At 38.7% G+C, this 15,897-nt stretch overlaps 1 protein-coding gene across 4 annotated transcripts in view; it reads left to right on the top strand.

The window, feature by feature from the left end:
* CDC14A (cell division cycle 14A) overlaps window positions 1-15,897 on the top strand; it is a 172,405-nt gene that overhangs the window by 104,591 nt on the left and 51,917 nt on the right. For all 4 annotated transcript variants that reach the window (XM_081307643.1, XM_081307642.1, XM_081307644.1 and 1 more), the window contains 2 exons: window positions 1,873-2,103; window positions 7,227-7,365. In XM_081307643.1, the coding sequence (XP_081163769.1) occupies window positions 1,873-2,103; window positions 7,227-7,365 (370 nt within the window). The remainder of the gene's footprint in view (window positions 1-1,872; window positions 2,104-7,226; window positions 7,366-15,897) is intronic.

The following is a 15,897-nucleotide window of genomic DNA, read 5'->3' as shown; positions in this document are numbered from 1 at the left end:
GCTAGTACCTTGAAGGTTGGGACTGGGGGGAGAAAGTGGAACTACCGGAGCCTGGGAGCATTGAGGGAGGAGTCAGGTGACTGGAATTCAGACCCGTGGAGGTCCTGCTCCACAGTACTGTTTGGACTGGAGACTGAGGAGTAGAGACCAGAAGGCTGGGCTCTGGTCCTGAGGAGAGTGCAGCAGGCTAGTCCTGGGAGTGCCACAGTGGGTTGGGAGCTCTGGCTGCTCTCTTCTTTGGTTGCTGATGTGATGCTGATGGGAGAACGGGAAGAAGGCCCTTTCCTGGTTGCCCTTTAGTGCCTCCTATTTTTAGAATCAACAGAAGGCCATCTAGATAGGTAGTCTGGGAAAGACAATATGTGGGCCTGAGCCCCTGCCTCATGGTGCAGGGTATTAAAGGGTTGGCTTGGAGCTGAGAGAAAATGAAAAGGACAAGCACAAGATCCAAGGCAGCAGAAAATACAGCCAAAGAAACAGTGCAGAAGCCATCTGGCTTTGCAGGCTGCTCCTGCTGCTGCCTTGGAGCCCCATTTACAATGAAGTCATTTCACTTAGCTGGTGTGCCATGTGTCAGTGGGTCCTTGATGGGTTACAGATGTGGGAATCAGTGTGCTGGGGATTAGCCCTCTTAACCCTTAGGGCTGCTAGGCAAGGCCTGCAGTGGCCAAAGCCTTCACTGGTCACCTCGGCTGATTGGCCTTGACTAGGTCTGGTCTGTGACTCAGTTGCTTCTGTGGCTCCCAGGAATGCTTACATGGTGGTGAACATTGCCAGGGAGTTTGGAAATTTAGTATCTCAGGTGGCCCCCTCCCCAAACAGAAAATGTTCACCAAAGAGTTCCTCTTTTAGCTTCTTTTTTCAAGGTAAAAATTATTTATATTTTAAACTGACAAAATTTTGTGTATTTGTGATATGTAATATGATGTTTTAAAATAGTGTACATCAGCTAAGTCAAGTTTAATGTGTACATTGCCGCACGTATTTATCATTTTTTTGTGTGGCAATAACTCTTAAAATCTACCCTTAGTGACTTTAAAGTGTCCAGTACCTTGTTATTAACTATAGATACCATGTTGTACAATAGATCTCTTGGACTTATTCCTCCTGTTTAACTGAATTTTTGTATCCTCAGCTTTTAGTGTCTTAATCTGTTAAATGGGGTTAACCATCCTTTACAGGTTGTTTTTAGAATTAAAAGAGAAATTATATACAACTGTGGCTTGTATGTGGAAGGTGCTTTCTGATCACAGATCTATTCTGTGGAGGACTGTGCTCTATAGATTAAAGCTATACATCTGGCAAAAAAAAAGTTTTAGCTTGGGCTGGGGATGTGGCTCAAGTGGTAGCGTGCTGGCCTGGCATGCTGCGAGGCACTGGGTTTGATCCTCAGCACCACATAAAAATAAGTAAAGCTATTGTGTCCACCTAAAACTAAAAGATAAATATGTTTTAAAAAAGTTTTAGCGGAAGCTGAAATGGATTTGTTAAGTGAAAAATAACGTTTGAGGGGAAATAAAATCACCAAGAATCAACCCATCTCTTTTGTGCACATTTGAGTACTTCAAGAATGCCTTTGCTTTGGGGATGGGAGGAGTACATGTGTTCCCAGGATTGGAATCCTACTAGAGGTTGAGATTTTGAACTTTAATGAGTTGTCTCAATACTTAGAGAGGGTTTTTGTTTTAACCTCCTCTGATGTTTACAGTTACGCAGACGGCTTTTACGAGCTTCTGGAACCTTTTACACTCTCATGAAACATGCTTTCTTCTGTGCTCTATTGAGATTTCTGCACTTTGTTGTTGAGGGTGTGTGTCTGGGTTATGTAAGATGAAGTGCGTGCCTTCTGCTTACGGCTCCTTTTCCCTTTAGGTTACCCTCTTCATGCTCCTGAAGCCTACTTCCCTTATTTCAAAAAGCATAACGTAACTGCAGTTGTGAGGCTGAACAAAAAGATTTATGAGGCGAAGCGCTTCACAGACGCTGGCTTCGAGCACTATGACCTCTTCTTCATAGACGGCAGCACACCCAGCGACAACATCGTGAGAAGGTTCCTGAACATCTGTGAGAACACCGAAGGAGCGATTGCGGTTCACTGCAAAGGTGTGTGCGAGGGCTCCGTAGTCTTGGAGCTCATGGGAGCCGCTGACCGAAACCCAGAAAATAACGTAAAACAATTACCTAATGAGTAAGAAAACAATGGTTTTTAATTTTAGAAAACTGCATCATGAACCCATTTTAATAACCCCTTCCTAAAGAAAGAAAGGATTGCTTGGGCCTGGACAGTTGATGGTGGTGTGGCTTCTTGACAATGAAGGTTTTCTGACCTTAACCTTTCCAAGCCCCAGCTCATTGACACTGTATGTCTCAGGGGGAAATATCAGCAGTGATGTCCTTAGACTGGCAGGAACAGCTTTGACTAGAACAAATGGCCAAGAAGCAAGTGTCATTAGTTCTCCTTTCTCCTTTTCTTTTAGAATTGCTCATCTCTTCTCCATCTTTTTCTACCCATCTGACATTTGGCGTTTGTGCCTCCCTTTTGTTTTTGTTCCTTGTGCCTCCCTTTCCCTGTTTGTCTTTTGCATCATGGAGCTGAGTGTCTTCCTTGCCCCTTGCCAGGGGTAATCACCCTGCTCACTTGCCAATGATGGGGATTGCCTCTTAGAAAGAATGTGTAAATCAATCTCTGGTCTCTGGGGTGGCTACTTTGGGGGTAGGGATTGTTCAGAGTATAGGAGGCATAGGGTTGTCACATTTAGCAAATAAGAATACAGGATGCCCAATTTAATTTTAATATTATATAAACAGTGAATTTTTTTTTTTTTTTTTTAGTAAAAGTACATCCTAAATATTGCATGGAGTGCATATTGTTTTTTATTTGGCAACCTTATGTCATTTACCTAGAAAATATGAATGACATTTGATTATCTAAGCTTGGTTGTTAGACTCCTAGGAGGTCAACTTCTAGTTTAGAATTTTCAGTCTGGTGGAAGATATTTTACTGGGATCTTTGATTTTAAGGATGAGAAATCACGTTGGCCGCCTTGAGATGAGCCTCCAGTTTCTCACAAGCAGCGCTTCATTGTGCCGCTAGGTGGTGCTGTTCTCGTGGTTTTGAGTCTGCAAATAGGTTTGGCTAGTAGGAGTTGGGGATGGTACTGTTCTTTTCCTGTGCCTAGTGCTGCTGTAACTGCCTTATTCAGACGAGAGTGGCTTTGGTTCTGACAGAAATTAAAATACCATTTTGTAGGCCCTTGTTTCTATGTTTAAGATTTGAGTAGGTGGAGGTACTTCGCTGAATATGTGAGCAGCAACGGGAAGCTGCACTTTACCAGAGACTGGAAGAGATGGAAATGCACGTGGTCCCTGATTTAGATGAGGGCTCCTGAAGCAGGCTTCATCCTCCTGGACTAGCCCTACCTCCGCTGTCCCTATCAACACAGGACCCCTGATTGACAGGAGGTCCCCTCTGCCCGTGCGTTGCTGGGAAGGTGTTCCTTGCTCACTCCTTTGTAAGCACTGCTTCCTGGTTATAGCTGGATGGCTTGACCTGGGTGTTTTTCATTTACCCGTTAAGTTTGCCTTTCCATCCCTTTTTGTTAAAAGATTGTCCATGTCCAAGAAAATGCCTGCATTTCACATATTTCAAATATCAGCAGAACTGATAGGAATATAGCTGCAATCAACATTTAATAGGAGGTATTCATATCTTCTCTTCCAAACTCTAGTTTTTTGGGTGTGTTGATGCACGCCTGTAATCCCAGTGGGTTAGGAGGCCAAGACAGGAGGATTGCAAATTCATAGCCAGCCTCAGCAATTTAGCAAAGGCCATGTCTCAAAATGAAAAATAAAGAGGGCTGGGGATGTGGCTCAGTAGTTGAGTGCTCCAGGGTTCAATCCCTGGTACCAAACAAATGAACAAGCAAACAACAAAAAACCCCAAAACAAAAAAACACCAAAGTTTAGTTTTTATATTATTAAAAAAAATTAGTATTTTTTCTGAGATTAATTTGGCCTTTTTTTTTTCCTAGTCAGTTTTGTGACTGCTGGGTCATAGAATTTATTTGTGGGTTAACAATCCATATCTTGGATTGACAAATCTGAAAGAGAAGAAATGCAGAACTTTCATTAAAACTCAGCATCTTTCTTTATTGTATTCCTCATCCAAGAAACATGAAAATGAAACTCTCTGGTGTTAAAACATTGTTACAGGTATATTCTCTGTATAACCTTGACCTGTGAATGTTTACTTTTAAGATATATATGTATGATTTTATATATATATGCAGATATACATGCCATATATATATATATATATATATATATATATATATATATATATAATGTATCTACTTATAGCAGAGATTTTTTTTTAAAGAGAGAGAGAGAATTTTAATATTTATTATTTTTTAGTTTTCAGAGGACACAACAACTTTCTTTGTATATGGTGCTGAGGATCGAACCCGGGCCGCACACATGCCAGGCGAGTGCGCTACCGCTTGAGCCACATCCCCAGCCCTAGCAGAGATTTTTTAATTTTAATGTCTGAATCTTTAGGGGCTAGGGTTGTAGCTCAGTGGTAGAGTGCTTGCCTGGCATGTGTGAGGTGCTGGGTTTGACCCTCAGCACCACATAAAAATAAATAATTAAAATAAAGATATTGAGGGCTGGGGTTGTAGCTCAGTGGCTGAGTGTTTGCCTCGAATGTGGAAGGCACTGGGTTTCATCCTCAGCCCCACATAAAAATAAAAATTAAGGTATTGTGTCCATCTACAACTAAAAAAAATAAATATATTGTGTCATCTACAACTAAAAATATTTTTAAAAATGTGAAACTTTTAGCATTGAGGTGAGTTCTTATACAGAAAGTCAAGGTTATACTGGTGACACCTTTTTGACAGTGTTATTTCATTTACGTCTACTTGTACACACATGAAGAGTACTTTTATAAGGATTACATTTTCAGTTTAATTACAACTGTATTGCTTTTAATAGCACACTTATCTACTATAGGCCTGTTAATTATTTTGACATCTGCCCTAATTAAGTCAGCTTAATTTTTTGGGAATTCAAGCAGCACTCAGTATTTTAATTGAACTAAAAGGAAGAAGGGAGAGAGACTCTTATGTCAAATGAACTTTGGTAGCTACTAGAAAGGGAATGAAAATGTTATGCCTCACCATATAAAGCCTTGTATACAGAGACAAACTAGAAACGAATTTGCTGGGAATGTGTGAAACTTTACCTCGACTTAATATCTGCAGTTCACTCTGATGAAAGGAATGATGAAAGGAATGCTATGAATTCTTCAAATTTTCTAGCACAAATAATCATCGAACATACAGCAACATTGTGATATTCTAGTATGTGATTCTTGATGTTCTATAGGGATTTCAGAAAATGGCTGGAACTATAAAGCAATTGGAGTTTGACTTTGGTATAAATAGAACACTTTCAACCTCTTGTCATGCTGTGCCAGGGAGCCCTTTAATTATGAACGCTTTAAAATTTTTGTTAAAAGTTTTTATAGAAACTTAGTGAAGTGTTCCTATTCTGTTCACTTGTGGTAAGAGCTCCCAACTATTGAGTGCTAAGTAGGTTCTTTTTATAGATCTAAATTATAGACTCTTTTTAAAAGGGGGAAGCAACTTTAGTTTCAGAGAAATTTGAAAATTCTTTGTACCACCTTTTTGATTGTGAGTAGGACTAGGAGCCTAACTGAGGGCATCAGGCAGCTCCTTGCACAAAGCAGGGCACAGTCAGAGAGTGTGTCTCCATGAAGAGGCCACCGCTCTCCAGGCAGAGACCTGGCATGATGACCCTGGCAACTAGTGCTGACCCCCTGCTGCTGCTCCAGGACATTCAGCTGTGTTTTATCTGAGCAGTTGCCCAGTCAATTGTAGTCTTGTCTGATATCTAGGGAATTATCAGGTATGGGCTCCATCCGGGTGAAGCAGAAGGAAAGGCAAATGATTCTTACCTCTTACTATTAAAGAAAGAGCCCTTGGAGACCATAATCACACTTTAATTTTTTCTGAGGAATGTTGATGTTTGATCTGGGGCAAAAGGCACTTCAGTTAAAAACAGGATGTATTACACTTCATCTAATAAAACGGTGTATATATCCTTTAATATTTTTTTTTAAAGGAAGGGACTTCCAGACATCTATAGACATGAACTTGGATGTCATTTTATTTTCACTCTTGATGTGTATTCTCGACCCAGGCATTACAAGGCAAAACTGCTTTTTGGGGTGGGTGAAAAACCTTTTTCTGTATAAAGCACAGATGTATACATAATACATATATAGATATGTAGTGTACCTGTGTGGTAGTACAATTTTATGGGGAAAGATAAGGAAAAAAAACAAAATAAAATGTAAAGAGGCTTCTGGAGGAACAGTACATGTAAAAAAGTCATGAAATGCTGATTTAGAGACACGCTTTTTCACACCTTAACATTTCTGAAATTAGGATGGAGTTTTAAATTGATAGCATGTCGTGGTTTCATGTTTTATTGGTCAAACTTAAATAATAGTGTGTATTGCACAATGAAGATGGTATGGTGGTGTCTAAGATTTGCTGAAACACTGTGAATTTCTCAAACTACTGGGGAAGATTGGAGAAGAGTCTACAGTTTGATCAAGGGAAACAGTCAAAAGGATTCCTCAAAATCAAACAAATAAATAAGCAACCCCCACTCCCTGAAGATTTCTAAACATCAGCAACAGCCATTAACTTTTCCCTATTTCCTTTTTCTAACTAAAAGTTTTCATGGATGAAATCAACATTGTACCAGTTTCCTAGGTCAGAAACATCAGTCATTTTTAACTTTCCTTGTGACCCAATCAGAATTCTGATTCAGCTCTTGGTCCTTATTGCCACATCCCAGCCCCTCTCAAGCACGCTTCTCTTCTGCCCCACCCTTCCAATCTTGTCTCTCTGGCCCCTGTCTCTGTCCCTTCCTGTTCTAGCTGGTCCTTGGCTGCCAGATCCTTTTGCTTTCATCACTTTCTCCACCACCCCCATGTGACATTTTCACTTTGCCCTTTCCACTGGGTAGAGAGAAATACAGATTTCTACATGATAGCAAATTTGCATGTGTATCAGCTGCTAATGTTATCATTTACACTTGGGCCAGTGTGGTTTCTGATAGGGGTTTAATTTCAGTGTCTATGTGGATGCATTTGCTGTACTTTGTATTTCATCTGTGTTCCTCTCTTACAGCTGGCCTTGGAAGGACAGGGACATTGATAGCCTGTTATGTAATGAAGCACTACAGGTTTACACACGCTGAAATCATCGCTTGGATAAGAATTTGCCGGCCAGGTTCCATTATTGGGCCCCAGCAGCACTTCCTGGAAGAGTAAGTGTACCCCTCTGTGTTTTCATGGTACATCTTTGTTCCTGACCCTTTCTACTTCTTCTTCCCCAGGTTCTGGACAGTGTCAGGCTCACAGTTATAAAATGGCTGCATTGTTAGAGAAGTCTGTGCCTCTAATAGAATATTGTTGATTTGACAGCTGATGCATTCTCACTTTGTACCTTTTATATCTCTTAGATCAGGTGAGAGTGAGAAGAAAATCACAGAGCCATCTCTGCCTACCCCTTTTCTGTCATTTTTCTATGTGTGATCTGGCTACAGTGCAATTTTCTTATGTCATCCCACTTGGCACTTTTCATTCTTCTCTTTTGTTTGCATGTCTAAAAGCAGAATGAAGTAAAAAACACAACTAAGGTCAGTCAGTGATTTCACTAAGTTTGCTGCTCTCCTGACAACTAACTGAACTGCTGATGAGGCTGCACCTTCTGAATACACCCAAGAAGTTACCAAGGAAAGAAAACGGAGAACTGGGTTTTAGCCCTGGCCCCGCTACTTACCAGCTTTATGACCATCATTTAGACGAATGCTTATAAATTTTACGTTTATTCATTCACATATTCATTTGTTAACTTTTGGTGCAACCTCAGCCTACTGGGTAGAAAGATTTAACCTGTAAGGGGACAACCCTTTCTGGACCACCAGGCTTCTCCTTAAAATGCTACAGGTTACCTTCAATTTACCCATTAATACAGTGAGTAGATGAAATTAGTGCTAGTTGACCTAGGTCCAGCTGTAAGATGTTATCAGTTAATGACATACTGAAACTGCATTTTTTTCTTTTATGTTGGGAATGGCATTCTTTTCCATGTAATTATTTCTTTCTGATTTAAATCATTTTAGGTTGGTGAGAAACAAATGATCATGAATTTCATAGAAAGGTGCTGTAAATAAGCTCTTAGTGTCTGAAGTGATTAAGAAGATTTGAGCCTGCTGAGGAATGACTTCAGTTGGCAGTACTATAGGGAATAACTTATAAGAAAAAAATAAAATCTTAAAAAATGAGCAGTTATACCTTAGCTTAAGAGCAAGGCAAAAGGGTAATCACTTTTTAAGAAAAAATGTGCAAGAAGACAGAAACTTCAAGGGTTTTACCTGTGGGGTACAAATAAAATAATTCTGTTGTTAAAGTGCTTTGTTCTTGATCGTATTTCTTGGCCAGTGACTTCTTCTGTTTCCTCTCTTGTGCATTCTGTGCTCCTACAGTGTGGAGCTTTGTAGAATGAATCTTAAAGTGCTCATTCTACTAGTTACTTACCAAAGTTGAATAAATGGCCTAAGGGTTAAAAAACAAAATCCAAAATACTCCTCAGCCTAGTTCTTTGAGCCATTTAATCCATCTTAAAATTATAGGTTGGAAGAAGGTTCATTCAGTCGGTAGAACACTTGCACCAGGCCCCCGCACTGTGCAGCTCACGAGGCAGGGAGATGCAGTGGAGAATGCCCCTGGCCCAGGGTACCTGGTTTTCAGGTGTCAGATAGCACAGCCTGTGAACATCTTCACACCTCCCTATTGTGCCTCTGCTCTGCCACATCACAAGGTGATAGCAGAAGAAATTTGGGTTATAAGACACAGGCTCTTTAGGTTGAAGAAAGGTTTATTCCTTTGTGAGTACATAAGCTGTACAACTCTGGAAGTTTCCTAGGTTGTGAGTCATACTATAGTTTTCCAAGTATTTGTGAAAACTGAGGTGCAGGAATGATTCTCTTGTCTAACTCCCATATGAAAAAAAGCCATTGCAATCCCTAGGGTAGAGCCTCCTGAAGGCAGACATCTTTTTGTCTTAGGCAATGTATCTTTTATATCTTTTATATTTTGCAATGTTTCTTACAGAACTTGCATGGAAAAGTGCCTGTGGGGCTCATGGGCTCTCCCCCAGGCATTATTATATCTCTTCCCTCAGGGCTCTGGTCTCTGGCCTACTCTGCTAAATATTTGAGCTTGATTTTTACTCTTTTATTCTTTCCTCCTCTCATAGCTGCCTCCCCCCACGCCTGTGTCTTGACATACCCCAGGCACTGTTTAGTGTGCGAGTGGCATTCTTCGGTCCAGCAGATGGTAGTTGTGTGCACACCCTGAGTTGGGCAATGCTTTCTCCCAGATAAGGGAGAGTGAACGAGGCAGCCAGGGTTCTTGCTCTAGGGTGCATGCTTTTCTAATGGAAGGAACATGGAGTAAGCAAAAGTGTATTGTATGCAGGGTGATGGCTGGTGGTAAGTGCTCTGAAGAGGTGACAGAATTGGGGGAGGGGTGGCACACAGGAGTAGAGAGCTCTTGGAAAGCATGGAGGAATGCTGAGACCAAAAGGCAAGAAAGAGCAAGTCCTGTCAAAATTGAATTGTGTTCCATGCAGGGAGCCTGTGTGGTCCTGAGATGGCAGCAAGCTTAGTGTTTTAAAACTGAGAGAGCAGGTTCATGAGGATGGAATATAATAAGCTGGGTATGCCCAGTGAGTTTTGACAAAGCTGATCAACTGTGGAACCTTTCCAAGATCAAGAAGCAGAACATCACTAGCCTCCAGAGGCACCTCTTGGGTCTTTTTTATTCACTACCCAGTTCTTCCATCAAAAGAACAATTCCTGAGTTTTGCCTGTTTCTGAACCTTCTGTAGGGGGGAACCCCTGCAGTGTGTGTAGACATCTAGCTATTTTTCCTCCACATCATCTTTGCTGCTGTAGGTGGACACAGCTTGTTCATTTTCATTGCTATGATACCTTTAGTATATGACATTTTAGTTCTCTGTTGATGGATATTCAGTCTGTTCCCAGTTGTTGGCTGTTTTGTGTCTTTGGTGTGTGGTCTGGTGGATGTACACCTGTGGGTGGGCCAGTTGGGTGTGTGCATTCAGCTTTAGAAGATAGTAAACAGTTTCCCAAAGTAGTATGCCTGTTTATATTCTCATCAGCAGTGGCTTGTCTGTCTTAAATTTGTAGCCAATGGATTTTGTTACTTGTGGTTATTCACTTTGTAGTATTAATTTGCTTTTCTGTGATAACTAATGAAGTTGAACATGTTTTCATATTTATTGGCCATTCATATTTTCTCTTCTGTGAAGTATCTTTGTAAGTTTCTTGAATATTTTCTGTTAGATTGATTGTTTTTTTCTTGATTTGTAGGGATATTCTGAATACAAATACAGCCCATTAGATGTAATGGAATGCATTCTCCTACCTTGTGGTGCGTGTGCATTTCATTCCCACTTAGTGTGGTGTCTTTTGAAGAACAGAATTTTAAAGTATCAGTGCAGTCTAGTTTCACAATTTTTTTCCCCCTGTAGGTAATGCTTTCTGTGTACTATTTCAGATATCTTTGTTGCTGGGCATCCTGGCATATGCTTGTAGTTCAGTTACTTGGGAGGCTGAGGCTTGGAGGATCACTTGAGCTCAGAATTTTTTAAAAATTAATTTATTTTTTCTAATTTGTTATACATGACAGTGCAATGCATTTCAATCCATATTACTCATATATGGGGCTGGAGAATATTATGCTGAGCCCAGAAGTTTGAGATGAGCCTGGGCACCATACTGAGACCATGTCTAAAGGAAAAAAAAAAAAGATATCTTTGTCAACTACAGAGTATGAATATATTATGTTACCTTCCAAAAGCTTTACTGATTTTTTCCCCATTGCATTTAGTTCAACAGTTCATCAGGAATTGCTTTAAAGCATATATCATGAGATAAGAGTCAATGTTGTTTTCCCCCATATCAACATTCATGTGAACCAATACAATTTATTGAAAAGAACACTCTTTTCCCTTTGCTCTAAAGTCATCTTATCATAAATCAAGTGTCTTCATATGTCTGTTTCTGGACACTGTGTTTCATTCTGTTAGTTTGTATATCTTGACACCAATACCTTAGTTCAGAATCACTGCACTTTAAATGAGTCAATGTCTAGGAGTGTAAGTCCTTTGATCTTATTCAAGAATATCTTGATACTTTCATTTATTTAGATCTTTTTAAATCTTAATAATATAAAAAATGTCTTTAGTTTTCTGTGTAGAGGGGTTGGATATCTTTTACTTGAATTTATTGAATGTATTGTAGAGGCATCATGTTTTAGGTTTTATTTTCTAATTGTTTAAGGCTGGAGTATAGAATTAGAATTGATATAAAAATCTCACAATTGTACTTCTATATAACCACAAACCAAGACAAGATGTAGAACTTCCTGGAAAATCCTATCATGCCTCTTCTCAGTTTGCCCTGATACACCGAAAAAACATTTTCTTTTGGTTTCTGTCACTATAGACCAGTTTTGTCTATTCCTGGGCTATATTGACACACCATGTATTGTTTTGTGGCTGACTTTCTTTCCTTTCTTGCTTAAAATAATGTTTTTGAGATTGATTCATGCTGAGTATGTATGTAGTTTATTCTTTTTTTTTAATTGCCGAGTAGTTTTCCACTGTATATATTATGGTGTATTTATCCATATAATTGTTAATGGACATTTGGATGATTTCTAATTTTAAATTATTATGAATAGCCTGGTGTGGTGGTACATTCCTAAATCTGAGTGGCTGGGGAGGCTGACAGGAAGATCTCAAGTTCAAAGCCAGCTTTAATAAAAGTGAGGCGCTAAGCAACTCAGTGAGACCCTGTCTCTCAGTAAAATACAAAATAAGGCTGGGGATGTGGCTCAGTGGTTGAGTCCCTGAGTTCAATCCCCAGTATCTCTGCCTCAAATTATTATGAATAAAGCTGCCATGAATATTTTTGTCTGAGTCTATTTATTTCCTTTATTTAAAAAAACAGGGGTGAAATTTCTGGGTCATAAGGCTAGCTACAATTTAACTTTATGAAAAACCACCAATTTTTCCAAAAGGTTGCATTTTATGAACTACTGGTAATGAATGAGGGTTCTAGCTATGCCACATCAGTGTGAACATTTTATTTCATATATATTTTTTTCCCTCATTCTGGTTGGTTTGAAATAGTATCTCATTGTGATTTCTTTTTGTGTTTCTCTGATGACTAATGATGTTGAATACTTTTTCATTTTTCATATACATATATTATCTTTTGTGAGGTGTCTGACCAAATCTCTTGCCCATTTAAAAATATTGTTTTCTTTTAAAATCATTGCTTTGTAATATATATGTATAGATAAATGTTTTATTTGTCTACTGCATATATACTTCATATATTTTACATACAAGCTTTCATCAGGTACATGTACTCTGTCTTTTAGTGAGCAGAATCTTAAAATTTTGCTGAAATTGAGTTTTGAAAATTGACCTTACAACTTACAAACCTCGCTGATTTCACTTATTAGTTCTAGTAGTTCTCTTCTTTTTTCCTTATTGCTCTGGCTCCTTTGGAAGTGATGGTAAAAGTAGACATCTGTATTTTGTTCCTAATCTAAGAGAAAATATATCATTAAATATGATGTTGGCCATGGAATTTTAAAGACAACTTTTATCTGAATGAGGAAACTTCTATCTAGTTTGTTTTGAGTTTTTAATCTAAAAATGGTAGTAAACTTTGTCAGTTTTCCTGCATTTATTTAGATAATCATGCAATTTTTCTCTTTTTGATAATGAATTACACTGATTTTCAAATGTTGAGCCATAATAGTCATGATTTTTTTAAAATAAGACTGGATTTGATATGCTAATGTTTGTTGAGGATCTCTGTGTCTATGTTCATAAGTGATTTGATGTATACTTTTCTTGTACAGGTTGAGTATTCCTTATCTGAAATGCTTGAGACCTAAGGTATTTCAAATATTGGAGTTTTTGGCTTTAGGAATATCTGCAGAGACTTTACCAGTTGAACATCCCTCATCTGACATTCTGAAATCTGAACTATCCAAAATTCAAAACTTTGTTAGTTCTCAAAAAGTTTCAGGTTTGTGGACATTTTGATTTTGAATTTTTTAATTGGGGATGCTCAACCTATAAAGCTTTGTTAAGTTTTGTTGACAAGGTTGTGCTGACCTCATAAGATCTGTGTTCTGAAAAGAAGGTGTTATAAGATGCTATTGTGAGAATTTAAGAGTGAGATGGGAAACAAGGGGATGAAAAGTGTTGTGGAGATAGAGTTCGAGTTGGTATCAGATAACCTGGAAGAGCTGGTTGTATGGTGTGACAGTGGTAAACCAGGATGTGAGCCATGATGAGCTTGGGTCTGAAAGTCTCTCAGAGCCAGGCAGGTCATTTTCATGGAGGCTGAAGAATTTGGGTCAGTGGTAGTTTTCTATCCAGCAACTTTTGGGATAGGGTGGCTAAGGGGATGAGCAAGTCTCCTCTGTTTTGTCTTATTTTGCATGTGGTACTTGGTATTGAACCTAGGGCCTTGTGCTTACTAGGTAAGTACTTTACCCTGAGATGCATCCCCAGCCCCTCAAATCTCCTCTGATGCCATGTATTTTGGGAGTTGGGTTAGGGAGTGGAGTGTGAGGTATCCAGGTAATCTCGGCTCTACTGCAGGGTAGTACTGGGCCCTGTGGGGGAAGTATCAGATCAGAGGGGCCTGTATGCTGTGGTGGCTGAACACTTCTGTTCATTTCTTTCCCTGGCAATTTATAACCATTCTTCTGAGAAAATTAATTTTATATGCCTTACTCTAGCCATTTTAACCACAGTCACAAGCCTTCTCTTAAGCTATATTATATGCTAATAATGGTTTTCTTTTGCCCAGCCTATATTGCTATTGTGAGTTGATAAAAGTTTACTTTCTCTATTAAATGTAAACCACTTAGAAGGAAATTGTTTATTTCTTGTCTATTCTCCTTTCAACATGTATCTCTAAGCTACTAATGAAACAACTGTTAACAGTAACAAAATAACAATAATTATTTTCTGTCTCTGTTAGCTTTCTGTCATTGTAACAAATTCCTGAGATAAAGAAACTTCAAAAGAGGGAAGGTTTATTTTGGTTCAGGATTTCGGAAGTTTTACTCCATGGCTGGTTGGCCCTGTTACCTTTGGGCCTGTGGTTAGGAAGTACATCTTGTTGGAGAGTGCATGGTGGAGCTCACCTCAGAAACAAAGAGAAAAAGAGGAAGAGACAGAAGGAACCAGAATCCCAATATCTCCTTCAAAGGGTATGCCCCTAATGACCTATCTTCCTTCTACCAGACCCCTAAAGGTTTTACCACCTTCTAGTAGTACCATAGGCTAGGGATCAAACCTTCAACACTCATAGTCCAACTGTAGCATTTTCCATGTTGAATTTTTTTTAAAGTTTTTTTTTTTTTTTTTTTTAGTTGTGGATGGACACAACACTTTTATTTTATTTATTCATCTTTATGTGGTGCTGAGGATCGAATTCAGGGCCTTAGATGTGCTAGGCAAGCACTCTACCCTTGGGCTACAACCTCAGCCCTCCTTGTTGAATTTTATTGTTATAATGGTAGATTTCAGATCATTCCCAATGGCCTTTAATCCTGTCCATATCATTCTTGTGTACCTTTGATATCATCTCACAGGTGGCAGAGATTCCTTCTTTCCTTCCTACAAATATTTGTTGAAAGTTCCTAGGCATGAAACTGGGAAGTCACAGTAGAATTTAAAAGTTAATTTTTAACACTAGAGCTCATTTATTGGGCCAGGGCAGAAGCATTAATAGAAAAATGTATAAATTATGTAGTTTCTCTAATGGTGACAGGTGCTACCTAGAAAAACGGTAGAATAGAATAGAATAATGGAGTAGAAGGCAGTTTTAAATAAGTGGTGCAAAGGGAGCTCATTGAAAAGCATTTAAGGGCTGGGGATGTGGCTCAAGCGGTAGCGCGCTCGCCTGGTATGCGTGCGGCCTGGGTTCGATCCTCAGCACCACATACCAACAAAGATGTTGTGTCCGCCGAGAACTAAAAAATAAATATTAAAAATTCTTAAAAAAAAAAAAAGAAAAGAAAAGCATTTAAACAAAGTTCTTGAAGCAAGTGAGAGTATAAATTACAAGGATAATTACATTTTTTAAAAAGTACTTTTTCCTTTTGATTTAGTTTTTAAACTGACAAATAAAGATTGTATAAGTTTAAGGTATATAACATGATATTTTGAAATTTGTATATATTATTAGCATTCATTGCCTCACATACTTATCTGTTTCTGGTAAAAAAAAATAACTTGAAATCTACCCTTTTAGCTATTTTCAAGTATATAATACATTGTTTTTTAAAAACTATTTTTCATTGTTTTCTTAAAAAATATATTTTTATATTTATTTATTGTTATGTGGTGCTGAGGATCGAACCTAGTGCCTCACATGTGCTAGGCAAGTGCTTTACCACTGAGCCACAACCCCAGCCTGCCTATAATAATTGTTATTAACTATATTCACCATGTTGTACAGAAGATCTCTAGATTTCTGGAACTTATGTCTCTTAACTAAAATTTTGTATCTTTTGACCAATCTCTCTCCCCTACCCCCACTTCAACTCTTTGCTTTTACAAGTTTGACTTTTTTTGATTCACCATATGAATGAAATTATATGGTATTTACCTTTCTGTTCTTGACTTATTTCACTTAGTATAATATCCTCCAGGTTTACCTATGTTGATG

The sequence above is a fragment of the Spermophilus citellus genome (assembly GCF_964194105.1).
Source record: "Spermophilus citellus genome assembly, chromosome: 9".
Taxonomy (NCBI): Eukaryota; Metazoa; Chordata; class Mammalia; order Rodentia; family Sciuridae; genus Spermophilus; species Spermophilus citellus.
Note: the sequence above shows the minus strand (reverse complement) of the source record. Positions and strands in the feature narration are given on the sequence as shown.